This window comes from Podarcis raffonei, chromosome 5 (genome assembly GCF_027172205.1).
Source record: "Podarcis raffonei isolate rPodRaf1 chromosome 5, rPodRaf1.pri, whole genome shotgun sequence".
Lineage (NCBI taxonomy): Eukaryota > Metazoa > Chordata > Lepidosauria > Squamata > Lacertidae > Podarcis > Podarcis raffonei.
Genome location: NC_070606.1, coordinates 63,820,506 through 63,846,754, shown reverse-complemented (window position 1 = coordinate 63,846,754; position 26,249 = coordinate 63,820,506). Strand labels below are relative to the sequence as shown.

Below are 26,249 nucleotides of genomic sequence, written 5' to 3'. Positions count from 1 at the left end.
AAAAAACCAGCTCAAATACTTAACTCAAATACTCAAATACAGCTCAAATAAAACATGCAAGCCACATAATGGAAACATTAAAATGACTCCATACTTGCTTTGCTCCAGCCATTAAATGTCAACATAAACAAGAAAGTCTATTTGGAAAATGCTCAGAATAACCAAGCTCTAGGCCGTAATCTTGGGTATGTTACATGTGCTTAAATCCACAGGATATTTAAAGAAGCAGTTGGGGGCCAAAAGGGTATGCTAGTGATACCTTTATGTTGCAAGGTACCTAGGCCTCCCAATATGTTTCTCTTGCCATTCATTCCCCTTCAAGTTCTGGATGTGCATGAGTAAGAGACAGCCAATAAAGGTCAGCCCTTTGCAACCTAGTTTCAGCCATGTTTTTGTTTATTCCTCTATTGCAGCCTCTCGATACAGAGATCACTTAGGCCATGAAAACTGGGACCACCAGCTGAAGCTTGCAGTGGCATGGAACAGGGTGGATATTGCCCGGAGTGAGATTTTCACTGATGATCATGAGTGGAAGGTAGGAAAGCTTTTGATGACACAAAGCTTATCTGCTTTCTGCCTGCATAATTAGAGCAGGCTCTAAAAGCACTAGCCTTGGCTTGACTGCAAGCATGTGTCTTGGGAAGGCATGGGGTGTCTTGAGGGTGAAACCAGATGTTATAAGAGCTGCCTTGCACAGCTGCTATTCTGTGTCTCTTTGCTCTCCCTTCCTCCTAATATGTGCTGCAATACACTATGTGTCACCTGTGACATGTCATCATGAGGTGTTTCTCCCCACCTTCACACAATTGGCAGGCAGGGATGAGGAGACACAATGCAATGATGTTGTGTTGTGTTGTAGACACATTATGAGGAAGAGAGGGTCAAGAGTAATGGAATGGCAGCTCTTCCAGTTCTTTACAGTCATTTTGTAAGTAGCTTTGTGTTGCCATGGCAAAAAGGTGACTAATATTTGCAAACATGCCATAAAAACATATAAAATAGTTTTTAAAACAGTATGGAAACAACTAAAGCTAAGTTTAAAAACAATAAAGAATGAACACTTAAGGCAGAGAGCTTCTCATCTAGATGCATTGTTAATACAAAAATGTATTCAGTTGTCTTTGCAAAGTTGTGGGTGCCTGTTGTATCTCAACAGTAATTCCTGGCTCGCTTTTGTATATTTCACTCAGTTGCATTGTAAGCTGCCAAGAGAACTTTTTGTAGGGGAATAATAGATCAGTGCACTAGTATGCATGGTCTTATGTAACACATTCCTTGTTTGCTATTGTTCATACTGCGGACAGAATAGCCATAATGCTTGTCTGGCAATGGCAGGCATACTTGGGATGATCAAAGAACAGTTTATTCAGAGAACTCGTGGTGTCAGAAGGTGCAAAACAACACTTACATTGCCAGAGGTTTTTCAGTTTGGATGTGAACTCTTAAGAACTCAACTTTTACAGCTTGCTACTTTGAGGAATCTTTAAGACACCCACTTTTATCAGAAGTGTAAACTGTCTTAAGGGATCATATCATGTTTCTTAGAGGTGTACAGAAAAAGCAGGGGAAATGCCATTTTTTGTTTCTGTCTGTGCAGAAAACACTCTCCCTGGTCAATTAGTAACAGAAGACAATAGCAGAGTAAGATGGAATTATCCCATGGGCTCCAAGTAACATTTCATCAAATAGCGAATACTTTCACATTTTTAGGGTTTTTACAAATAGGTAAACCAAGTTATTTAAACCCTGTTGTTGCTGCACTGGCAGTGTGGTTGAGTGGCTGCCCTGTTGCTGTGACATGCTAAAGAGCTGGGTTCTGCCCTCACTGAAAAATCTTTTTAAAAAGGGAAAGGACTCTTGACAGTTAAGTCCAGTTGTGAACGACTCTGGGGTTGCGGTGCTCATCTCACTTTACTGGCTGAGGGAGCCAACGTTTTTCCACAGACAGTTTTTCCAGGTCATGTGGCCAGCATGACTAAGCCGCTTCTGGTGAAACCAGAGCAGTGCACGGAAACACTGTTTACCTTCCCGCTGAAGGGGTACCTATTTATCTACTTGCACTTTGACGTGATTTTGAATTGCTAGATTGGCAGGAGCTGGGACCAAACAATGGGAGCTCACCCCATTGCAGGGATTCGAACCGCTGACCTTCCAATCGGCAAGCCCAAGGCTCAGTGGTTTACACCACAGTGCCACCCACATCCCTTGAAAAATCACATGTTAATACAGTGGTGCCCCGCAAGACGAATGCCTCGCAAGACGGAAAACCCGCTAGACGAAAGGGTTTTCCGTTTTGGAGGTGCTTCGCAAAACGAATTTCCTATGGGCTTGCTTCGCAAGATGAGAATGTCTTGCGAGTTCCTGCAGGGTTTTTTTCCTCCCCCCCCCTTTTTCCCAAGCCGCTAAGCCACTTAACAGCTGATCCGCTAAGCCGCTAAGCCGCTTAACAGCTGATCGCTAAGCCGCTTATCAGCTGATCCGCTAAGCCGCTTAACAGCTGATCCGCTAAGCCGCTAAGCCGCTTATCAGCTGATCCGCTAAGCCCGCTAAGCCGCTAATAGCGCTAAGCCGCTAATGGGCTTGCTTCGCAAGACGAAAAAACCGCAAGACGAAGAGAATCGCGGAACGGATTCTTTTCGTCTTGCGAGGCACCACTGTAATACCTGTGTCATACATATTTTGTGTCAGAGCCAACATGGCAATACCAGCTACTTCTTGGAATGGGAGGCAGTGGTAACCATGAGGGGATGGCGTGTGTTGCTGACTGACCCTGTGGGCATGGCTCACCCACTGTTGTCCTGTTGTCCCTTAGGGTAGCATGCTGTGGAAAGACTCTTACTATTGGCTTCTCGTGCATCCATCACTCCATGCTAGAGAGGAAGCGGCTGTGTCCCATCAGCATCAGTGAGACCTGCTTGCTTCAGCTTGCCTGCTGCTTTCTGTGCTTTGCTGAGGTGTAAATGTGGACTAAATGGGAGATAGAACACTTGAACATATGCTGGCCAGCTTCTATCTCTCAGCTTTCTACTGCCTGCTTCATCTTCTTCAGGGACTTTGCTATAGCTATCAGCTGCTGCCTTTCTAGAGACTGCTGCAACTCCTGTATGCTTCCTCATTACCTTTGAGCTTGCACTGTGTGTGTGTCCATGTTCATGTCTGTCTGTCTCTCTCCCTCCCTCTCCCTCTCTCCATCCACCCCCCCCATCAAGGGGAGGACAACCTGCATTACCCTTGGTTGATGTTGTCTCTTTCTGGTTGTCTTCTTGGCCAACAGCCCTCTGATCTGCACCCAATGATGGCTGCTGCCCTCATAGCCAACAAGCCAGATTTTGTCAAGCTGTTTCTTGAGCAAGGTGTGCGCCTGAAGGAGTTTGTTACCTGGGACACCCTGATCTACCTCTATGAAAACATGGCAAACTCCAGCGTCTTCCACACAAAGCTACAGAAGGTGTTAATGGAAGAGAAGGAGCGCTCAGCTTTCTCCAAAGTGCCAAGAGTCCAAATGCACCATGTGTCCCAGGTGCTGAGGGAGCTGTTGGGAGATTTCACTCAGCAGCTCTACCCTAAGCCGAAGAACACTGAGAGACATCGGCTCTCTATCGCTGTGCCCCATATCAAGCTCAATGTAATGTATCTCCGCATGTTACTAATCCCTTATAACCTTTCATGGCACCCCTTTTTAGTACAGAATGTACAGGGCAGTCCATACATCCCCTTGCCACTTCTAATAGTGGTCCCTGTACCAATGCCAGGAGAACATCACCTTTGGTAAGCTAGTTATATGTATACGTTTTAATATTGTACTGTGTCCTGAAGTCAGTTTGCTGTAGCAGCAGAAGCTGAATGAAGAATTGATACTGGAGATTTCTTTTACTGGCATCCAGGACATTCATGCAGTGATTCCCCCTATTTCCAATGTTCAAGTTGCAAGTGCCATCAGTTATGTAACCAAAACAGCACTGCCCAATTGCAATAGAGAGGTATCAGCAGGTTTGAAAAAACCTTCCAGTTTGCAGAAGTAAAAAAATACAACTGTAAGGAGGGAAATCCTGTCAACCTACTGCCACAGCATGCTGACTCAATGTTTGGGGGTATGGAGACAAAAATGGGAGTAGAATAGTGCAGCTGGAATCCTGCACGTCACACTGAAACATTTTGTTGCCGGTTCCATTTACTATGTCTAGTGCCCTTTCTCCACTCACTGGTGCAAATCTTTGATGTTGACTTCCTTTCAATATGATTGTGGATCTCTGTATCCCAGCCTCTCTCTTCTTAAATTTAGTTCCAAGATTTTGTTCCATAACTTCAAACCAGGAAAAGGCCTGATGTGCTGTATCTTCCTAGACTAAAAGAAATGGCCTTAGAATTAGTTAAGCAAGCTGAGGGAGAGAAAGAGACTGTACCAGGGTTAGATACCTCCTTCCTTGTGCCCTCTGTTGGTGGCAGAAGCTGAATGGTGAGTCTATGGCTGTGTACACACTAGACCTTTGAAGCACATTTCCCCCCCTCAAACAATGCTGGGCACTGTAGTTTGTTACAGGTTGCTGGGAATTGTAAATCTGAGGAGCAAGCTACAATGCTCAAAATTCTTTGAGGGAAAGAATGTGCTTTGAATGAGCTTTAAAGTTATGTGTACACAGCCTCCATGAGGGAAATTAATTTGAGGCTGAAGACACCCAATCCAGTATTGTCGTTTGTGTGAAGAAGGCATCACTGACCATGGTGTGTGTGCTCGATAGTAGGACAGAAAATGAACGTGAAAATTAAGAACAATAGTCCTCCTTTCACTCACACCACCACTTAGCAATTGTTATCTGATTCCAGCTTTATAATCATGTTCTCCCCCCCCCTCTTTTAAAGGTACAAGGGGTTAGTCTCCGATCCCTGTACAAGCGTTCTGCTGGCCGAGTCACATTCACAATGGATCCCATTAGGGACTTGCTCATTTGGGCAATTGTCCAAAACCGCAAGGAACTGGCTGACATCATCTGGACCCAGGTAAAGTTTTCCTTTTTTCAACAATCTCCAGATAGTACCGTACGCAGCTCAAGAGAAGCTGGTAAGATGTCTTCATAGTTGTCTTCCTTACAGTCCTGAGCCTTCACGACCTTCACCGCCTCTGCTAGCAGCAGCCCCCTTGCATGAGACATGGGGTTCCTTTGGCACTCCTTTAACATGAAGAGGCCTTGGGCCTAGTTCTCACTTAGGTGATAAATTTGAATCTGGGTTGCACACGACAGAATGCTCTTCCATTAAAAAAAATAAATGAAAGATATTCTCCACATAGAAGATTATCCTGGATTTCTAAAGTACAGGGATTTTTTATTTTTTTGCAAAGATGCTGTTACTCCTGTGAGTCTCTGCTTGGAGTTTGAAGCAGTCCAGGCCAGTCACAGGTTTGTTAGTGAGAAGTCAGTGAGAAGCTGGGAATGACAAAGATGTCCACAGACTAGGAGTGGGAAGGGCTGAAAGAGCAGCAAGCTCACTTCCAAAAGAGAGGACTCCTGAAGGTTACACGGTCAACCTGGGACCCAGAAGTATCATGTTCTTGCTAACCTGAGTCCTTTTGCTTCAGAGCCAGGACTGCACTGCAGCAGCTTTGGCTTGCAGCAAGATACTGAAGGAGCTGTCCAAGGAGGAAGATGACACTGACAGCACAGAGGAAATGCTGAGCCTGGCAGAGGAGTATGAGTACCGAGCCATTGGTGAGTCTGGGCTGGTAGGCCTCTGATCAGGGCGCGTTAAGTCCTCCAACTTACTGGATGCTTTCCTCTGATACCTACTCTGTCTTGCCTGCTCACACTACAGACCACAATGGCATTATCTCATGAAAGGCTAGATCCCTCAGTACAACTACGCATATCCTATAAATTCAGTTCATCTTGAAACATGGGCGTTTTGTATGTAAATGCTCTGTAAGCAATGATCCCAACAACAGGTGAACACTGGGATCAAGAAGCTACACTACAACTATGCCTGTTCCCTAACTAAGTCGCTTTTAGAGGGCCCCCCCAACACATATCCTACTTCCTGAGCTCTTTCCTGAGCTACACACATAGTTGTAGTCTCTGTTTCTGTGACCAGAAATGCAGTGTCATTATACTGGTACTATTGCTTATTATGTCCCTGCAATGCACATGATGCTCACCTGTGACCTGTGATAAGGCTGAGAGGCACAGGGCTTGTCCACACTTTCTCTCACCCCACCACTTTTCCCTCAGGGAAACTCGTTTTTACTGCTGAATCAAAGCAAATGTCAGTTGGGGTTTTCTGTGGACTGACGTTCGCTTTCATTCAGTGGTAAAAGCAGAGATAGTGGCATGGCTGATGGAAAACCCCTCAGTCCTGTGCTTTCTAGGACCACAGTGGCTGGCCAAGGACACCCAGAGAGCTTCATGCCTGAGTAGGGATTGTAAACCAGGCCTCTCCAGTCCTGGGTCAACACAATAACCACTACACTACTGTGGCTTTCACAGTCTTGGCTGTTAAGCTTGTTACGTAGCAGCTCACTAATCCTCAGGCTAAGCTACCTCACAGGCTTGTTTGAGGTGGAAGTGCTTCTCCGAGAACCTGTGGGAGAGAAATACAAAAGAAATAATAAGAATCTCTAATCCTGGTTACTCTTCTAGGTGTCTTCACTGAATGTTACCGGAAGGATGAAGAAAGAGCCCAAAAACTGTTGATCCGCATATCTGATGCTTGGGGGAAGACCACCTGCTTACAACTAGCCCTGGAGGCCAAAAATATGAAATTTGTGTCTTATGGGGGCATCCAGGTTGGAGTGCTTACTGACAAAACTTTGTTGCTTAAATAGTAATGTTAATCTGATTTACAGCTAACTGTGCAATATGTAGCCCCAACAGAATGGATTAACTGAAATACTTAGAAGAGAGACCACTGTTGGGGAAACATCACCCAATTTCCACCCTTTAATTAAAGTAACCATCTCTGTTTCTACTACTGCCTGAGAAACTTCACACCTCACTATGCCTGGCCATTGTTGCTGATGCTCCATTGACAGAAAAGGTCACTCTTCTCTAAGTAGAGTTCCACTGGGAAACTTTGGCTGCCCCTTTAAGAATTCCTGTTGTAGTTCCTGCTGCTCCATTGAGGGTGAACACTCAGGGTTTGAACTGCAGAAATACTGCAGATACTCTACAGCAAAGAGCAGGCCTTTTAGAACAAGTAATGATGGGAAATTGTAAAGCAATACCACCAGAACTACATTAGTTTACATCTAAAAAAATAAGAGAAATATCATCTGGGTTTTCAGAAACAAATGAGTGAGTGAATGAACATAAGAACAGCCCCACTGTATGAGACCAAAGGCCTACTAGTCCTGCATTCAGAGTGGCTAACCAAATGCAATAGGAAGAATGGTGTTGACTGTAGAGGGCGGGGGGAGCTACTGTGGAAACACCATTCATTCTAGGTTGCAGATGTGGAATCAGTGTGTGATATGGGGGCACAGCAGTTAAGTCAAGGGCTACAGTTATTATGTGGTCTAAATTTTCCTGATAGGTGGGATTCCTTGTACTGCCAGTGATTCTGACTCAGCTAACAACACAGCTCATGCTTATGTGCATCCTTCTGGGTCCTGAGATCCACACATGATAGCCACTTTCATTTTGCCAGAGCATGTGACAAGCCCTATCACCCTCCTTTGTTATCTTTGCCAAGTTCAAACCACACAAATTTCTGGTATATTTTTTTACCACAGTCACAGTCATGCTATATAGCATTTGTCCTCTATTTTTTGGCATAAAGCCCACAGACTTTCAACAGAGAATGTTGCCTGCTGTCCTCACTGCAAACTGATCCCCAAGTATGTCCCATCTTTCGCCTTCTGTTCTTGACCTTACCCAGGAGATGGAAAACAGACCTCAACCTTTATTGCACCTTGTTTCTCTTTCTAGGCTTTCTTAACCAAAGTTTGGTGGGGGAAGCTGAGTGTCGATAATGGGATATGTCGGGTCATCATGTCTATGCTGTTCTTCCCCCTTCTCTACACTGGCCTCATCACATTCAGGTACTTGTCAGGGCTTGACTGCACCACTCTCTGGCATAGAGATTTAGTTCTCACTTTTTTGTACTGCATGGTAGCAGCTATGACCAATCCACTCTTAACAATTCTCTTGTATCTCCTCCAAAGATGTAAAACTATATCATTCTTTCTTACTTTTCACAGAGAGAAGAGGCTGCAGCCTATGACTTGCCTGAACCGCTTCCGAGCCTTCTTTACAGCTCCTGTCGTCATCTTCCACCTCAATATCCTTTCCTACTTCACCTTCCTTTGGCTCTTTGCCTACGTGTTGATGATAGATTTCCAGCCAACTCCATCCTGGCGGGAGTATGTCATCTATTTCTGGCTCTTCTCCTTGGTGTGCGAGGAGACACGGCAGGTATTGGCTGTGCAAAGGCTGCCGTGACAATGCAGTTCAGAAACAGTGCTCTCAAGTGCCTGTTCCCATAGGCTATGTGTGGGGAACTTTTTTCCAGCCCAAAGGGTCACATACCCTCATAGGCAACCTTCTGGTGGCCAGAAGACAGTGCTGAATAGTGAGTGAGGCCAGGGCATGACTGGGGACAAAAGTGGATAGAGCAATAGATGCTACCTTTGTACACTTTGCCTTTATTATAGTCTAGCAATGCTAAAGTCAGGGATTTCTACAGACAAACACACCACAACTCTCTTCATCCAGGATAGCAAGAGAAGCATCATCATCACAGTTCAAGAATACATTCCAGCTATGCAAAAGCACTCATGAAGAGTGCTAGGCAGAGATAGTGAGGGATGTAGCCTGGGGATGAGGCATGGCATGGAGAATCTCAGTGGCCAATTATAGAAACCTTGATGGCCATATTTGTTCTGTGGGCCTGAGATTCCTCCCTCCCTCCTTAGTCTTCTGGTCCTTTTGAGATTATTGTTTTACGTGTGAGAAATGAGAAAATATTACTCGGCTTTTGGAATCAACCTCCAAGAAAACTGTTGTGGGGAAGTTGCATTTGATATCCTGGTTTGTAATTAGAGAGCAAGTCCCAATTTTCTGGTTCATATGCAAAAGAGAAGGGAATAGTGCCTTGGCACAATGCTTTTTTGATCCAATAAACTATGGTTAGTAAAATCATTTCTCTTCCTTTAGCTTTTTTATGACCCAGATGGGTTTGGCTTAGTGAAAATGGCTTCCTTGTACCTCAACGATTTCTGGAATAAATTAGATGTGTGTGCCATCCTAATATTTATAGCTGGGCTAAGCTGCAGGTGAGTTAATATTCAATTATTCCAGCTAGCTGGAAAGGGAAGAGAACAAGGCATGTTTGGAAAATGAGGGGGGGGGTTTAAAATCGAAATGCTGATTTATGCTTAATTTTTTCATCAAACTGGATCACTTTGCCAACGGATAATTGGAGGAGGCTTGTGTTTATGTTGTATTTTTATCCCTCAGTTCAGTCCCCTTTAGATCCATGTATGAGGAAGCTTATAAGCTGCCCATTTGCTACCAGGCCCAATTCAACATGTTGATATTAGCATATAAAACCCTAAATGACTAAGGGCCCAAACTCTTGAAAGACAATCTCTCCCCATACCTCTCAAATCAGGCCCTGTGTTATGCAGGGAAGACTCTTCTTCTGATCATGCTGATGGCTTTATCCATCTTGCTATGATGCAGAATAGGGCCGCCCTAGTGGCAGCACCCTGGTTGTGGAAGATATGACAGTCATCCTCACTGATCATTTTTAGGAAGCAGCTCTGACATCTCTCAGAAGAATGGTCTAGAAAAATAAGTACATTTATGTATGCAAAGCTGCTGCCTACTATGCCACAGTTCCCTTTAACTGGCTCTTTCATGAATTGGCAGGACTGGAATTGTTGAACATTTGGCATCACTTGCTGCTCTTTTCCTGGTTGGAGATCTAATCTCACTCCTGAAACTCCCAACCCAGTTCCCTCTAAGCCTCTAAGCCTCTTCTATTTCTATGGGTATTTTTCATCTTTTGGCTGCTGTGCTTGGTATGCCTTAGGAAATAGTTGTACCAGGAGCATATGCGCAATCCCCTTTGTTTATTTGAATGACAGTTGTTTGCTGCAGCAGGTTGGACACTAGTGCAGAAATATATGTCCTTTGGTAATCAAGCCTCCTTGCTTCCTTGTGTCTGGGTATAGTGATATTTGGGGATGTCTTTCTGATATTTCCTCTTGCTATCTCAATAAGTGTGTTTTTGTTTCTTTCCCCTGTGCTAAGATGGATTCCAGCCACTTTATATCCTGGAAGGATCATTCTGTCTCTGGCTTTTATTATTTTTTGCCTGCGTTTGATGCACATATTCACAGTCAGTAAAACTCTAGGTCCCAAGATCATCATAGTGAAGAGGATGGTAAGTTGTTTTTACTGATAAGCACCATGGTGACTGCATAGTCTCTGGCATTCCTTTTATGATGAGGGTGCCAGAATCAAATATGCCCTGGGGCAACAATTATTTCCATGTTAAAAAAGAGAAAAGAAATAAATTTCTGCTTTGTTTTGTGGGCTTACAGATGAAGGATGTCTTTTTCTTCCTCTTCCTCTTGGCTGTTTGGGTTGTGTCCTTCGGAGTTGCCAAGCAAGCCATCTTGATCCACAATGAGAAGCGTGTGGACTGGATCTTCCGAGGCGTTGTTTACCATTCTTATTTGACAATATTTGGACAGATCCCTTCCTATATCGATGGTACAGAATACAGAATCTTTGCATACTGTGGACTAGCAAGGGACAATTTGTTTGAATGCCTTACTTCACCACTAAGAGTACAGACAGCCCACCCCCACTTACATGCGACCCAATATTTCTGTGGTGGTGGGAAATAGATTCAAACCAGGAAATGGCAGTAGATAGCTGGAGAGTCCTCTTGGCTCACAAGAAGACTCTCTTTGGAGCCTGAAGAGGACTTCAGTGAGGGCGTAGGAAGTCCCAAAGAGATCTGAGATGTAGTGAGGCTTTGTCTAGACTGCTCAGAGTCCCCACTTAACAGCTGAAACACAGGGTAGGGCAGCAGCAGCAGCTGCTGCTTTTCTGCGCAGCCTCCAGCCACCCTCAGGGCTTCAAATCTAGCTGAAGAGTTGTGTGGAGAGAGAGCAGAAGAGCAGGAAAAAACGAGTTTAGAGGCTTTTGGGAGGATGCTCCCCACTTACACAATTTTTGCTTATGCATGTGGGGGCCTAGAATGTAACCCCCATGTAAGTAGGAGGATGCCTGTATACAGTAAGCTCATAACTTATATGTTTGGCAAAAAAAAAATCCAAAAAAATTGAAAGGAGTCAAGGATCTGGGAAAAAAGACTTTGGCAACCCCACCTGCCATCAAACCCAATGTGTTTTGACTATACAAAATTTGGCTTTAGACATAATCCCAGGAACGTGTAAGTTGTGGGCTGACTGTATTCAAACAGCTCCAGGCCTGGACCTGACCTCACAATAGGCCCAGACCTGACCTCACATGGGGGCACTGTGTAAAAAACAGTAAATATGAAGCAATGGTGCAAGCAGTCGTTAACTAAATAAACGTGATAATCAAGCTTTTTAGAAAAATATGGCTACCTAATATGCTTTTGATTGAGGCTGCTCTGGCATAAACAACCATCATGCTGTTATCATGTGTTGTTGACCTTTTACATGTGATAAAATTATCCCAATGGTGCCTCTTGTGTTAAGTAAGTTCTGGTTTGATTAAGTATATCTGAAGTATATGCACCAATATTTGCTTCTTAGTCCCAAGGCAGCTACATCACTGGGTTTCTCAGCCCTTGTTCTTAGGCTGCTGCTATAAATAGCACTTCAAGCAAATACAGGGTCCCCAGGAGATGAGCTCCTGTGACATGTCTCTGGCAGCAATTCACTGGCAGCACATCTTTAATAACATTTCTCAAAGAGAGGAAGAAAAGTGTGTGATTATGTGAATCTCCTCTCAGATTAGCTCCTGCTTTCATATCAGTCAGTAAAGGACTGAGTCATTCATTCCATACCTTCGAAAACTTTGTTTTCTAAACTCTAAACAGAGCTTGACGTCTGTCATTCTGTGTTATAGATATGGCATTTCAGATTACTCTCAGCAGGCAAGAAAATAGGATGAGGACTTCCTGTTCCAGGAACAGCTCAGCACTTTTGAGGTTCATTGTGTTTTATGGCAGGAGTGAACTTCAACCCGGATCAGTGCAGCCCAAATGGTACTGACCCATACAAGCCCAAGTGCCCAGAAAACAATGAGACAAATCAACAGCCCATCTTCCCTGAGTGGTTGACGGTCATCTTGCTCTGCCTGTACCTGCTGTTCACCAACATCCTTCTCCTCAATCTCCTCATTGCAATGTTCAAGTGAGTTCTACATTCAGCACCAACTTCTATCATTTATTTCCCCTTAGTTCATTTCTAACAACAATGAGACTGACAGGCCTAGAAAGCCTGCCATGGTCACTGCCCTTTGATCAACTAAGCTTCTTGTGATTTACATCAAGCCCAGGTTGCCAAATTGCAACATGCACAGAACCCAACTAGAGGTTGCGTGGGCCAGTTCAGGACATCACTTGAGCAGCTAAACACAGGTAGTATTAATGGATAGTAGCAGGCTGTTCTGCAAGATGCCTCCACTATTCAGTATGGAGATGTGCTTCCGCAAGACTTTGCCCCTCCGTCACTACTTATGGGATGTTTAGGAGAGGACCACCATACTCTATATGTATTTAAATTACAACCACAGAGAGGCAGAGCTAACTCTTGTATTCTTTTCTCCCAGCTACACATTTCAGCAGGTGCAGGAGCACACCGATCAAATCTGGAAGTTTCAGCGCCATGACCTGATTGAGGAGTACCATGGCAGGCCCCCTGCGCCACCACCCTTCATTCTTCTCAACCACCTTCAGCTCTTCATCAAGCGGGTCATTCTCCGGAAGCCAGCCACACGGCATAAGCAACTCAGTAAGAAGCTCTGCTGGGTAGGGCCTTGCAGAGTGGGTGTTGCAGGGTCAGCTTGACTGGAGTTATCATATGAGGGTACCCCCTCCATCACTGCTGACCATTTTTATGATGACCTGTGATATTCATCAATACTGGAAGGGAGGAGATTGAAGCATGCGCTATAACGGGGGACACCAGAGCCATTGGTTCTCTTAGGGGACCATGGAAAACAACAGCAATGTTGCTTGGCTGGCTGGTACCTCAGTCTCCTCTGTGCCTTTCTTCATGTAATTCCTACTCCTATGACATTATGGTATGCATGGCACGTGAGGGTGACATAGAATGTTTAAAGGCAACAACGGGAATGTCTACATTAACAGCTTTAATCTTATCAGAGAAAAAAATATTGTTATATACATTGGATTCAAGGGATGGCCAATCTGCCTCTTCTCTTCCATAACTGGGAACTGTGTACATTGCATTGCCTCTTCTGTTTGATTGATCTGCAGAAGAGAAGCTTGAGAAGAATGAAGAGGCAGCTCTCTTGTCCTGGGAGATGTACATGAAGGAAAACTACCTGCAGATTCAACAGTCCCAACAGAAGCAGAACACTGAACAGAAGATCAGCGACACTGCAGAAAGGTGAGGTATCCTTGCCATGCTAAGTAGTCACCAATGCCAGACCAACTGGGTATGCTGCTCATGGGTACAACTCAAAAGAACCTGGTGTAGCTAGCACTTCACTCATGCATACTGCTCTTAAGGCCTTGCAGCTGCCAGAAGTCCTCACCATTGCCCTACCCTATCCTACTGCTATTTGTTCATCATGACTTAGAACACCACTTAACTGTGGAAATTAGTGTCATAAGCCCACACTCCATTTTAGAGGTGATCCCCATGGACAGTCATAGAAAAACATCCTTACTCATTCATTGGAGCTATAAATGATACACCTAAATGGCAAGTTTTGAGGGCTCAGTGGCTGTCCATAGGATGCTACCTGCACCTCTCACTTAACACTGATTTTGTTCCCCCAAGAATGGATATGCTGGTAGAAATGCTGGACCTCGATCGAGTGAAAAGGACAGGCCTGGTGGAGCAGAAGTTGGCGTATCTGGAAGAGCAGGTGAGGGGTGACTTTTAAGGCTTCCCCACCTGGAGAATGCTGAAGGCTTTCTGAGGAGGATGGGGTGAACTGAAGCTTGTCAGTCAATGTCAGGAAACTGGAAAGGGTGGGAAGAAAATAAGATCAGGTGCCCTATCTTGTGTCAGCCACATTACTTCACTGCATTACAGAGGTTTCCATACAGAAGAGTCTCTTAAGTGCCAGCTTCTTTCTGCCATTAACTAGCCAGAGGAAATGTGGCCAATTGTCTGCTCACCTACATGATTAACCTTATCTAAGTGGAGAGGATGTTCTCTAGGGAAGACGGGAGATCCATGAATGATTCACCAGTAAGAACAATATGTTTCCTGGACCAAAACTGGAGAAAAGATCATTCCCAGGTTCCTTTTTGGGACCTAGACTCACTCAACGGACTTATCTTCTCCCTCCCTACCCCCCTTTCTGGACAGAGGTGCTAGTTGATGAGTACAGGCCTTAACAAGTTTGATGGGCTGCTTCTTTTTAGATGTTCCAGTTTTCAAAGGCACTGCGGTGGGTGGTTCACTCACTCTCAAGCAGTGGGTTTGGATCAGAAGAAGATGTCCCCACCATAGGTATGTCTAGCTACTAATATAAGTCTGAGGACTGTTTCCTCTCTCTCTCTCTATACATATATGTATATATATATATATAAAATTTTGATTCTGATACTTTTGATACTTTTGTGGTATATACCTACTTTGTACTCATCACTTACGACTGCTGGGATAGCTCAGTCAGTAGAACATGAGACTCTTAATCTCAGGGTTGTGGTCTGGAGCCCAACGTTGGGCAAAAGATTCCCGCATTGCAGCAGGTTGGACTTGATTAACCTTGTGGTCCCTTCCAACTCGACAGTTCTATGAGGGAACAGCATGAATTGTTTTCAGGTTTTCCAGACATATTTGTCCCCTGCTTCCCCTGCAGGTATTTTATAAGAGAAACATTCTGAATTATACATGCACACACAAATGCTGTTGTTCATAACGGAAGTGAAATTTGTGTTCTGCATTTTCTACTTGATTTTTGGAACCTGAGTGCAAAACATGTCACAAGAAGTAGACCTGAGATGGGCCAATTGCCCAACTTAGTTTGAGCTATACTGAGCAGTACTTTCCCTGGACATGGCAATTATGATTATTTATCCATGTGTCAGTTCTAGTAAACTAGCGCTGTCATATTTCAAACAGTGAAGATCTGGACAGAAAAGTTGTTGAGCATTTTGGCAAAATAGCAAACAAAATTGCCATTTTTGAGCTATTTTTATGGGTAATCGGCAAAAACGGCACTGCCGGCATGGGCTGCCATATGTCCAGTATTCCGGATATGTCCAGGAAATTCCAGATGTATGGCAACCCTAAGTAAACAGACAAATCTGGGACTGAGGTCTACCACTGACAGCCATCCAGATCCAAGGTAGTGGTGATGCTCAATAGGATCCCATACCATATTACCTAAATAACGCATCTGTTAGGTGTGGCCCTTAAGTGCTGTAATTTCCTTGCTTTTTGGAGCTTGAGAAAACATGGAAAACACTTAACATAACATGCTGAAATGTAACTTTTTTTTGCTAATTGAATTATACCTGTACGAGGAAAACTTGTTTCATTAGGAGGAAAGACTACACAAACAGAATTGTAGACAATGAGTGTGATAGAATTTGCCTTAGTCTAACCAGTTTTGAGTAAATGAGTATATCAGAATACTGTCTTCCAGCAGTGGTTGGTTGGCTGGAAATAAAATAAATTCCAAAAATATAGAGACACAAAAGCATGGCATGGCGAGATCCACAGTTTGAATATGTGAAGTGTGAAGAAGTCATCTTGTTTGACCTAGTTCCTAGCAGAGCCCCTGAGATGAAGGAATGCCATGAAGAGGATGTCCCAGAATCTTTTGACACCATATATCATGTGAGCGCCAGGAACCTCATGTATCCCAGCTCCACTGCTGTCTGCTTTCCTGTACCAGATGAGAAGGTGCCTTGGGAGGTAGGAGCTTTATATCTTAGGGAGCAAGATATGGTTTCATATAAAAAAGAAGGAATGATGCCATAAGTCATTATATGTGACCACGGTTGTGCATGACTGAGAGAAGAGCTATATTACAATCTTAAGATGGTTTAATAGCCACTACCTCTCCCCAGTGAACCCTGCGAACTGTCCTTCTGTGAGGACAGGGGCATTAGAAATTTCAAGCAAGAATTTGCCATACCCTCACATTCTATAGTTCTGACACAGGAGAAGCCATGTCAATTAAGCTGGCAAAAAATGTATATGGAGAGGTGATACAGATATTTGTAGTGTATATATGATGCCTATAGACTTCAATTAGAATGTGTGTGTGCATGCACGCGCACCCCCCCCCAACAGAATTGGCTTTGGGCTCAGCCTTCACTGAAAGTTGATGGTAGCAATATTGTCAGCTTCCCTTGGCACAATAAGAGGGGTTTGAAGAGAGCCCATGTGCAGTTTTTGCCATGGGTGCATTGCTCATGCATGAGAAAACACTTACTTGTTTATTAAGATTGTATATGCTGCCCTAAGCTAACAAGCTTTCATGGTGGCTCACAAGATCATAACAAGATAAAAGTATGAATAAAAATCATATCTGTAATGGGAATTGGGGGTTGCTCGTGCGTAAGTTGCCGCCACTCTTGGCGAGGTTGCCTGGATAAACCTTTCCCTGGCTGGACAGCCCTGATTCCGCAGCTGTCTTAGTCACTGGCAGAATCCGTCAGTGGGCATTTCCTGAACTTCTTCCAACATAAAAGTTCCTTGACGGATAGTCTCCGCTTAGCCTCCCTGCGCGGAAGCCTTCTGCGCAGGGTGGGTGTGGGCAGCGGAGGACCCGTGCTCTCCCCGCTGGTCTCTGGCGAAGAGTCCTGGAGCCATCTCTCCGAAGCCCGCCTCTGCCCGCCTTTCTCCCTGGTGTAACGCTGATTTCCTTCCCCGGCCGATGAGTCCCCTCTCTCCCTGCTGGGCCCCTCTCCGGCATCGCTTGGGAGCCCTTCCTCCACTCCTGGCTGCGATGGCAGTTCCCTGACAATATCTAACATACAGTAACACAACAGAGCAGGAAAAAACAAGCAAAAACATGTGGCACATTAGCTCTGGGAGTATTGTCAGAGCTGCCAAACAAAGAAAAACACACTCCGGAATTTAGATACAAGGAAAGTCATAAATGAAGAACTCTTGAGTTCTTGCTTCTGGGTTCTTAATAATAGATCATGCTTGAAATGTGAATTTGTGCTACTCTGGAAGACTCTGAGATATGTCTAAAACATCCTTTCCCCCTGACAGGTAGAGTTTGAGATCTACAACCCTCCCTTCTACAGTGCAGAAAGGCAGGAGAATGCTTCACCTGACTTCCTGAAAGAGTATGTATGTCCTCAGAGAGTCAGAAACATACACACACTTTATCTGTACTGTTTTTGCTCTTTCTTCCTTTGTTTATGCCACCCATCTTCTAGTGATTGTATTTCATTGTACTGGTAAACTACTTTGGGTTTGATTTTCATTGACTCGACATGTTGCGGAGATGAAAGCTTTGTCCCTGTCTTTCAGCTCTTTAGAGAATCTTTCAAGGATAAACTTCAACAGTATGGATGGAGATATCAACAGACAGAGCTTCCATGGCACCTATCTTATTGAGGACGGCCTGCCACTGTGAGTGAGTCTGGTAACAAGAGTGGGAATCTTCATTATGGTGCCCACATCACACCAGCAGCAACATAGTTCTTTTAATATTTTTATAGGAATCCCATGGGAAGGACAGGCCTGAAGGGCCAAGGTATTCTTCGGTTCTTTGGACCAAATCATGCTCTTCACCCTGTTGTGACACGGTGAGTAGATAGCAGAGTGCCATTTCTCATCCCTATAAGTGTAGTCTTCTACTCTAATTTGGTAGCTTTGTGCTCAGGACTGTGTGAGAAACCACAAAATAAGCTATAAATGAAATGTTACCATGATTTCTACTTTGATTTTCAATAAAGGGCAGGAGCCTGTTCTTACTCCTCCGTTCTTGGTTCCAATCAAGGGCAATTTCACCAGGTTCATTTTGAGAGCAGCAAGATGCATTTTCCCCCCTCACTTCAGACTTGTACTCATCCACAAGCAGTCTGCTTTTCACAAGTTAATACTGTAAAGTGCCCTGCCTATTTTCAGAGCACTTTTGAGCCTCAGCTGATAAATGCAGCGCCTTTGCAGGAGTAAGTGCTGTATCCATGACAACAACAGGCCAGGAAAAGAAACATGGATGTCCCTAGCCTGAAAACTGACTGATGCAGGTCATGTGGGCTGCAGATAGCTTCCTTGCTTCAGAAGACACTTTCTTGCTTCCAAAAAGCAGCGTTTTGTCCTTGTGTCTGGGAACTATGTCAAAGAAATTGTATTTGAAGCTGAGAACACTTCACAGGCACCAGAGAAGTCCATCACAGTAGCTGTGGTGGAGAGACTTCTCACTATCATTTTTTAAGATGCATGTATACAAAGAATGATAGCTATATCCTGTCTTTTTTCCATTACACAATTCAAGGCGGCATATGTTGGGTTCCCATGTGATCTTCCATCCAGACAGTGTCTAGACCCAGATCTGCATAGCTGCCTCAAAGTCATTGTATCAAGTATCTTCAAAACCATGGGATAATACTCTGTAACATCTTTCTCTATGGTGTTTGTAGCTGGAGGAGGAATGTGGATGGATCCATTTATAGAAAAAGCTTAAAGAAAATGCTGGAAGTCTTAATAGTAAAATTCCCCTTTTCGGATCATTGGGCTTTGCCTGGGGTAAGTAGTTATATTTCTTCACATCTAGCCCATATCTGAAGAAGGGAGGTGTATGCCAAGGTTTTATTAAAGTCAGAGTGATAAATTACATGAGCTGTTAAACCCCTGCATTCCAGGGGTTCTGCCATAGAAAATGCCAAACCTAAAAAGCCTTTTATAAAACAACAGGGCACTAAAACTATGTTAAGCTGACCTTCTTTCTTAGCCTTGTGCCAGTGAGCTCCCACTGATTGTTGTGTTAGGTGCATCTTTTGTCTGATTGGTTCTTAAAAGTTCAAGCCAGAGGTTCTAGCTTTCTTGTTTGAGTTTCCAAGATTTGATTGTAATACTCATTCACTTGAAAGGCATACTTTCCTGCAACTCCAAGAAACGTTTGCCAGCTGGAAACCAGATAGAAACTCCTGCTTTTTTGGCCTAGTATCTTGGAAGCTTATCTGCTTCTTACACCAAGTAATGTTTTGATTTTTCTTCCAGGGATCTTTAGAGCCAGGGGAAGCTTTGCCACAGAAGCTGAAGCGGATCCTAAGACGGGAATTCTGGCCACAATTTCAGAAATTGCTGAATCAGGGTACAGAGGTACTTTGAGCACCAGTGGGGCTTTACAGAAACAAGGGCACTGTCAGTGAACCCCTTCGCCCCACTCCCAAAATAATGTATGAGAAGATGGTGGGGAACTACATTCCATTAGGCTTTGGGGCATGATGCACCAAATGGGCACATGACATAGTCTTAAATCAATAGTGTTTTAAAAATGAAGAGGAGGTTTCAGGCTCCAGACAATTCACCAGTACTTTGTAATTTCCTGTGGACACTCCTCTGGTCATACACTCCTCAACTGCTGCCTTAGATCACATCTGTGGGCTGGGGTGCTGAAGCAGAGTAGACTCTGTCATGCTTTCCCATGAGCCCTTAACCCGAGAGCCACACAGTGATTCCTCCCTACATGGCCCAGTATGGAAAGCTGACACAGACATGGTGCGGAAGAGAAAGATGGAGGAAAAAAGTGGTAAGCTTGAATTGGTAGTTGTAGCTGTAGGAGTCTGATGAAATCTAATTGCTGCCTGGTACTAACCTTCCATCCTTGGGCACTTTGGTTGACTTGTATTTTCTTTAATAAAGGAGCAAAGCCACCATGCCCTTGGAAAAGCTACTTTAATATCTACTCTTCACCTCAATCATTTGGAGAGATCTTTAGAACATAAGGATCACCAGCTTTAGGAAGAGTCCATACATTATGTCTTCTCTTTTTCCATCTACCCTTCATTCACCTCTACTTCTAGGTATACAAAGGATACGTGGATGACCCCAGGAACACAGACAATGCCTGGATAGAAACGGTGGCCATTAGTGTGCACTTTGAAGAGCATAATGATGTGGAGATGAAGCGTATGAATTCGGTACATGCCATAATGCACCCTTATTACCCTTATGCCACAAAATTCTCCTCTAGAGGTAGTGGGATGAAAGCCCTAGGTTTTGCAGAAACCATGGCATGAAATCTTGCTGTGTAAGAGGGAGAAAGGGCAGCTCCTTGGATCTTAAGCATCAGAATGGGCATGGTGCCAAGTGAAAATATGTGGGAAGCTTAAGAAAGACGATGCTAAGGGCATAGAAAAAGAAATCACTGGAAGAAATGAATGGGCAGATATTAGAGAGGTGGTTCTCTGTGTGTGCATGTATGCGTCTGAGTGTGTGAGAGAGATAATTACCAAATACTACTCAGTAATTAAAATATTGCATTGCAGTTCCTGAGGGCTGTAATCAGGAATATTCAGCACACCTTGTGTAATCAGATGCAGAGCACGGTGCTATATATAGCACAAAGTAGAAAGTAGAAAAAAGTGGAGCAGGCCCCAAGAGTGCCTGTTTTGACTATTTCCCACAGGTTCTTTTAATACCCGGTAGACCCTGTTAGTAGCTGTATTGATGGTTCTGAGAGAATCTATCCATATCACTTGGACTGTGACTGTGGCTTGTGAGAGGCTGATAGGAAGCTGACAGTAACCTATATTCCTTTTGGGGTTTCTTTCTGCAGTTTCTCCAGGGCTGTGATCTGGAGGCGACCGTCCGGTGGCAGGTTGTGGATAAGAGAATCCCGCTTTATGTGAACCACAAAGAACTCCTGCAGAAAGCATGTGTCCTCCTGGGGGCATACTACTGAGGACACAGGACCGTCACCCTTAGTCTTCCTCCCATTTCTCTCTCAGCTCTTTCGAAATGCAGCAAAACCTGACTGATACCTTTCCTTCTGGTGATTTTCTTTGTGTGTTTTCTTTTTCCTGTGTGCAGAATAACACTTCAGCTGACCCTCACAAAACGACCGTAGAAAGCAATGTAATCTTGGCCTTTGCATAACAGTATTTGCCCATAGAAAGAAAAGGGCAGAGCATTCTTTTGTTGTTCGTCCTGGAGCAGGGCTTCTGGGGCACTGGATTTCCTTTTCAGCTGTTCCATTGGCTAACAATGTATCTTGCAACCCATACAGATAATCCTAGCGCTCAGGATGGCATTCTAAATCTGCAAAGTAGGCAGTGCAGTGGGGCCTGATTCTGGTTAGGATCACTGCTCTAACGGTAATGGAAAGAGGCCGACTGCACTGCCTTCAAGATGCATGTCCCCTCATCAATGCTGCCTTTGGAAAAAGTAGTCCTGTGTCCAGCATACAAGCCATTTCCCAAAGACTGGCGCTAGGAATTTGTTGCAAGCCGAAGGCCATCAGCTTTCAGTAGATCAATTCACAAGTCTGATGTCGTTCCGTCACAAGTCTTTGGCATACTGAGCTGAAGAAGCATCTCTGAATCAGGCATTAGTGGTTGCCAAGGTTAAGAGAAGGCGGCTCTTCCACTGCTACCTATTGCTTTGCTTTCATCAATGCAGTTCTGGCCAAATTGAGGCTGGAAATTCATTCTGACACTGGGTTTTTTTAAAGGTGTAACCAAATCCGTTCTTTGCTGTGGAGATATGCCAAGGCAGAAGGAACCTCTGCACAATGCTTCTTACTGTTTATTATTTATTACATTTATATACCACCTTTTTCTTCAAGGAACTTAACTTGGTGCAAATGGCTCTTCCCTCTCCTTTTCTGTGAGGTAGGTTATGTGAAGGGAAGCCCAGCCAGATGGGCGGGGTATAAATAATAAATTATTATTCTTATTATTATATGTGGAGAGAGTGACTGGTCCAAGGTCACCCAGTAAGCTTCATGGCCGAGTGGGGATTTGAACCTTGGTCTCCCAGGTCCTAGTTCAACACACTAACCATGACATCACATGGGTTTTCTACACTGTTGATCCTAGACCCTGCAGGGTAAAGTTTTATAAAGTCTCCAGGCTCTTTTCAACTGAAACTACAGGAGCTTTCACTCCAGTAATGGGAAATCTCTGAACCTTGGGGCAAATATAGCCCACCATATCCCACAACCCAGCCCACCAAACCTGTCCCAATGAGCCCTGCCCACCTGCCAATCACCCCATGTCCTTTTATGGAGATAAGAGATCCCTTTGCCTGCTCCTTAAGGATTTATCTCCAATTTTAGCGCTAAGTTCGACAGTGCACAGAGATAAATTGTGTGCTTAAAAGTAAAAGGCAGCATTTCCACCCACCCCAGCAATAGAGTGAGGGTGGATAAGAGAGAGTATTGAGGGAGGGAAGTGAGTGAGAACCGTATGCCTTCATGTCTGATACATGTGTGTTTCTGACAATGGTAGGGAATGGAGATACTGTACAGTGGTACCTCGCAAGACGAATGCCTCGCAAGACAAAAAACTCGCTAGACGAAAGGGTTTTTTTGTTTTTTGAGCTGCTTCGCAAGACGATTTTCCCTATGGGCTTGCTTCGCAAGACGGAAACGTCTGCAAGTTTGTTTCCTTTTTCTTAACACCGTTAAAACAGTTGCGACTTGACTTCGAGGAGCAACTCATAGAACGCGGTGTGGTAGCCTTTTTTGAGGTTTTTAAAGACTTTGGTGATTTTTGAAGCTTTTCCAAAACTTTCCCGACACCGTGCTTCACAAGACAAAAAAAATCGCAAGACGACAAAACTCGCGGAACGAATTAATTTCATCTTGCGAGGCACCACTGTACATGTGTTTCCTTTTTGGTAGCTTTTATTTTGCCTCATCCACCACAGGAATGTGGCCCCTAAAAGGCTGGCCAAATTCAGATCTGCCTCTTGGGCTGAAATAAGTTTCCTCACCCCTGTTCTACTGCAACAAATTGTCTTCTCAATTTGCAAGTAGGCTGATAGCTAGATTGCATCAGATATTGACATAATTAAAACTTAGTTTGTTCATTCAAGGCACCCACATCATTTGAATTTTCTTAACTGTTTCCCCCTTTTCTGATTCTGTGCTCACCCTTTTGCCATCTAGCTGATAGTGTGTTGATTCTTGTGGTGAATCTGAGTGCAGTCTTTGAATCAAATTACTTTTCTCCATGCTCTCTTGGGTTATGTCACAATCATCCATAAGAATATAAAATGCCCTACCTGGATCAGACCAAGGTCCAAATAATCCAACATTTGATTTCCAATAAAAAGTGCAAGATGAAGATAGCTTCCCAGATATTTGGTTCCAGCATCTGGCAATCAGATGCATCATCTCTGAACATAACTGTTTCTGTTTTAGCTAATAGCCACTATAATAAAACTTACCTCTAAGTATAGGCCTTTAGCCAGGGTGCTAAAAAGGCACAAAGCTCCATGTTTTCTTTTATCAATCCTGTACTGCCATTTAGATGCACAGAGCTTTGTCTGCATTGCTTACAGTTCTCTTGCGTTTAATACACTCCTCTTTTTAGTGCTCCATATATTAAGTCTTATTCTGCCTTATTTATGGGGCAAATTGACTGTGCTTCGAGAGGCCCAGGCTCTCAGCTTTAAAAACAATAATGTACAAAACTGCAGCAACTTACCATTTCTATGTTTTTCATGCTAGAAACTGTTGGGCCTTACCTAGTAAGGGTTAGTGAATGTGGTGCCCTCAAGAAGTTGCCAGACTCCAGGTCCCACCAGCTTTAGCCAGTATGGCCAGTAGTCAGGAATAATGAGAACTGTAGTCCAACAAGATGGCACCATGATGACTACCCCAGATCTAAAAGACTGGTGCAAGTGAAGTCAATGTGAGTTCAACGTAAAGTCAATTTATTTGAGTTCAAAGCCTAAATTAGTTTGCTTGAAGTAGGGTTGCCATGTGTCTGGAATTCCGGAATATGGTAGTCGGAAACTGGGCAGAAAGCACTAAAATGTCTGGGACAATCCGGACATATGGCAACCCATGTCGGAACTTTTGTGTTTGGACTTTCACGTTTTGAAATATGGCAACCTTAGCTTGAAGAGTTACTGAAAGAATGTGACCACAATCTATGCCACAGCATGGTAATTAATATTAGTAACAATTTCTTGCTGTAATAGTAAACTCTGGATTTAGCCTCAGGTAAAAAAAGGAAAATGTTCCCCAAATATCATAAGCTTAGCTTGTGTTACGCATTCAAAAAATTTCCATTTGTGTAATTTAAATCATGTAAAAGTTACTTGAAACATTACTACACAGTGAACTATGGCCAGAGAAACTAATTCCCAGTAATCTGTTCTACTAGTGTTTTGATACACTCTGAATGCTTTTTCAACAACACTACAAAACTCATTTGTTTCAATGGAGGGAGGTAATTTGCACAGACAAATCCTTTTTGTTTGCCCTCTCTTTTGGCAATGCATAAGTGACTAGATGGTCCCTGCTCACAAGTACTCATTACACAGAAACAACATTTTACAAAGGGTATTCCCATGAGCATTTTCACAATTCCAAATGGTGCTGGTCTAATCCTTCTTTGTAAGATACCACTAATCCATTATGTGTAAAATTAATTAGAAGAAACTGCTTCAAATGCCATTACTGAAATGTTTTTGCTTCTGAATTTTCTCTGGACTGTAGTGCTCCTACTTCACATTCTTCCTCATACTCACCTTAATATTGGGGCATCTTGATATTTCATGTTAGTCCAATGGTGCTAATGTTAATGGATTCTATGCTTATGCCTCACATTGGTCTGCTGCTGCTTAATAAAAAGCTGTGCTTTCGCCAAGTGTTGATATATCCATGCCAGAGATTCCATTAATGCTGCTGCTTTTTATTTATAGGTGGGAAGATTGTATAATACACTGTGAAGACTGCAGCTAGTTTTTCCTCAATAGCTTTACTCTCTCTGTTAATCTGTAGCAAAGTAGTTTGATCTCCCATTCATTTGCAGATTTTTTATGTAGAAATATTCTAAAAGCCTGAGACAAATCTGGGAAGGTTCATGAAAGAGACAGAACTTGAAGACATGTTTTTAATAGAATTGTATTGATGGGCTGGTCCCAGAGAATATGAAACGTGAATATGTTGTGACCAAATGATATAATTTTAGCAGTGAGACCACTATGGACACACATCTGGAGGATTCAGATAACCTACTGTGCATGTCCCCCTCCATAGTATATCCCACATCAAGCTCAGAGTAATCCTGTTTTGGTTTTCAATAAAAGCCTTATTTGCACATGCCGATTTATCACTACTGACTGGCTCATGCAAATGACAAAGCCATTCCTCCCATCTTAAAGTGCTTTTTTAATAGTAAAGTGCTTACCAACTTTACAGTTTTAAACAAATTTGAAATAAACCAAGTGGTTGAAAACTACAAGACAAACAGGTGCTTGAAAAACCATCAGCATTCAGTTTGGAGCTATGTATGCATGTCCTTTAAGGTGGCAGTTGGGAGAAGAGGTCACTCTACAGCAGAAACACTTGTGCACAGGAATGGGTAAGTGCATTCAGCCTAAAATTACACCTTTGATTGCACTCATTTTTTTCCCTTAGAATATTCAGGCTTCAAAGGCCCAATTTAAAATTGAGTCCATGAGACATGTGCGTAGCTGGGGGGGCACAGCTGCCCCCCTAAATCAAGTAAATAATTTAAAATAAAAGAAATAATCGGAATATTTGAAATTGAAATGCTTGCTGAGGTCACTTGGATGATGATGTGGTGCATTCTAGGGATAAGTGATACGCATGGCTTTTATGAACTGACCAATTGCATCACAGGTAGCTCAGTTCTGGAACAGGACAGGTGTGTGTTCTGCTCCCCACCCCCCAACATAAATCCTGGTTACACCTATGCCATGAGATGGATTTAAGTGTTTGTGTGAACATGAGAAGACTCTTGTAAAAAGCACTCTGAAGGCCTATCTAATACAACATCCTGGCCTCATGAGAGCCAACAAGTTGCCTATGGCGAAGCTCATAAGTATGACCAGAGTGCCAAAGTGCTCACCTCCTTTGTAGATTTTAGGCAACAAAATTTTAACGCCTAATCAGGGCAAACCTGTGACCAGTGAATAGTTCGGTAGTGTTGAAATG

At 43.6% G+C, this 26,249-nt stretch overlaps 1 protein-coding gene across 20 annotated transcripts in view; it reads left to right on the top strand.

Annotated features, from left to right (window-relative positions):
* Positions 1–21,093, top strand: part of TRPM2 (transient receptor potential cation channel subfamily M member 2) — a 39,298-nt gene extending 18,205 nt beyond the window's left edge. For 6 of the 20 annotated variants that reach the window (XM_053389790.1, XM_053389789.1, XM_053389786.1 and 3 more), the window contains 23 exons: positions 414–535; positions 3,275–3,625; positions 4,861–4,998; positions 5,576–5,705; positions 6,630–6,775; positions 7,917–8,029; positions 8,189–8,402; positions 9,144–9,262; positions 10,245–10,377; positions 10,538–10,709; positions 12,166–12,349; positions 12,768–12,949; positions 13,438–13,570; positions 13,967–14,054; positions 14,560–14,647; positions 15,909–16,060; positions 17,372–17,448; positions 17,636–17,737; positions 17,827–17,913; positions 18,751–18,856; positions 19,331–19,432; positions 20,137–20,253; positions 20,892–21,093. In XM_053389790.1, coding sequence (XP_053245765.1) covers positions 414–535; positions 3,275–3,625; positions 4,861–4,998; positions 5,576–5,705; positions 6,630–6,775; positions 7,917–8,029; positions 8,189–8,402; positions 9,144–9,262; positions 10,245–10,377; positions 10,538–10,709; positions 12,166–12,349; positions 12,768–12,949; positions 13,438–13,570; positions 13,967–14,054; positions 14,560–14,647; positions 15,909–16,060; positions 17,372–17,448; positions 17,636–17,737; positions 17,827–17,913; positions 18,751–18,856; positions 19,331–19,432; positions 20,137–20,253; positions 20,892–21,017 — 3,182 coding nt within the window. In that variant the 3' untranslated portion in view covers positions 21,018–21,093. Of the gene's footprint in view, positions 1–413; positions 536–2,812; positions 3,184–3,274; positions 3,769–3,816; positions 4,386–4,860; positions 4,999–5,338; positions 5,706–6,629; positions 6,776–7,916; positions 8,030–8,188; positions 8,403–9,143; positions 9,263–10,244; positions 10,378–10,537; positions 10,710–12,062; positions 12,350–12,767; positions 12,950–13,437; positions 13,571–13,966; positions 14,055–14,559; positions 14,648–15,908; positions 16,061–17,371; positions 17,449–17,635; positions 17,742–17,826; positions 17,914–18,750; positions 18,857–19,330; positions 19,433–20,136; positions 20,254–20,891 lie in introns of those variants that run through there. The other 14 variants (XM_053389794.1, XM_053389795.1, XM_053389791.1 and 11 more) reach the window with 14 other exon arrangements.
* Positions 21,094–26,249: the final 5,156 nt, after the last annotated feature.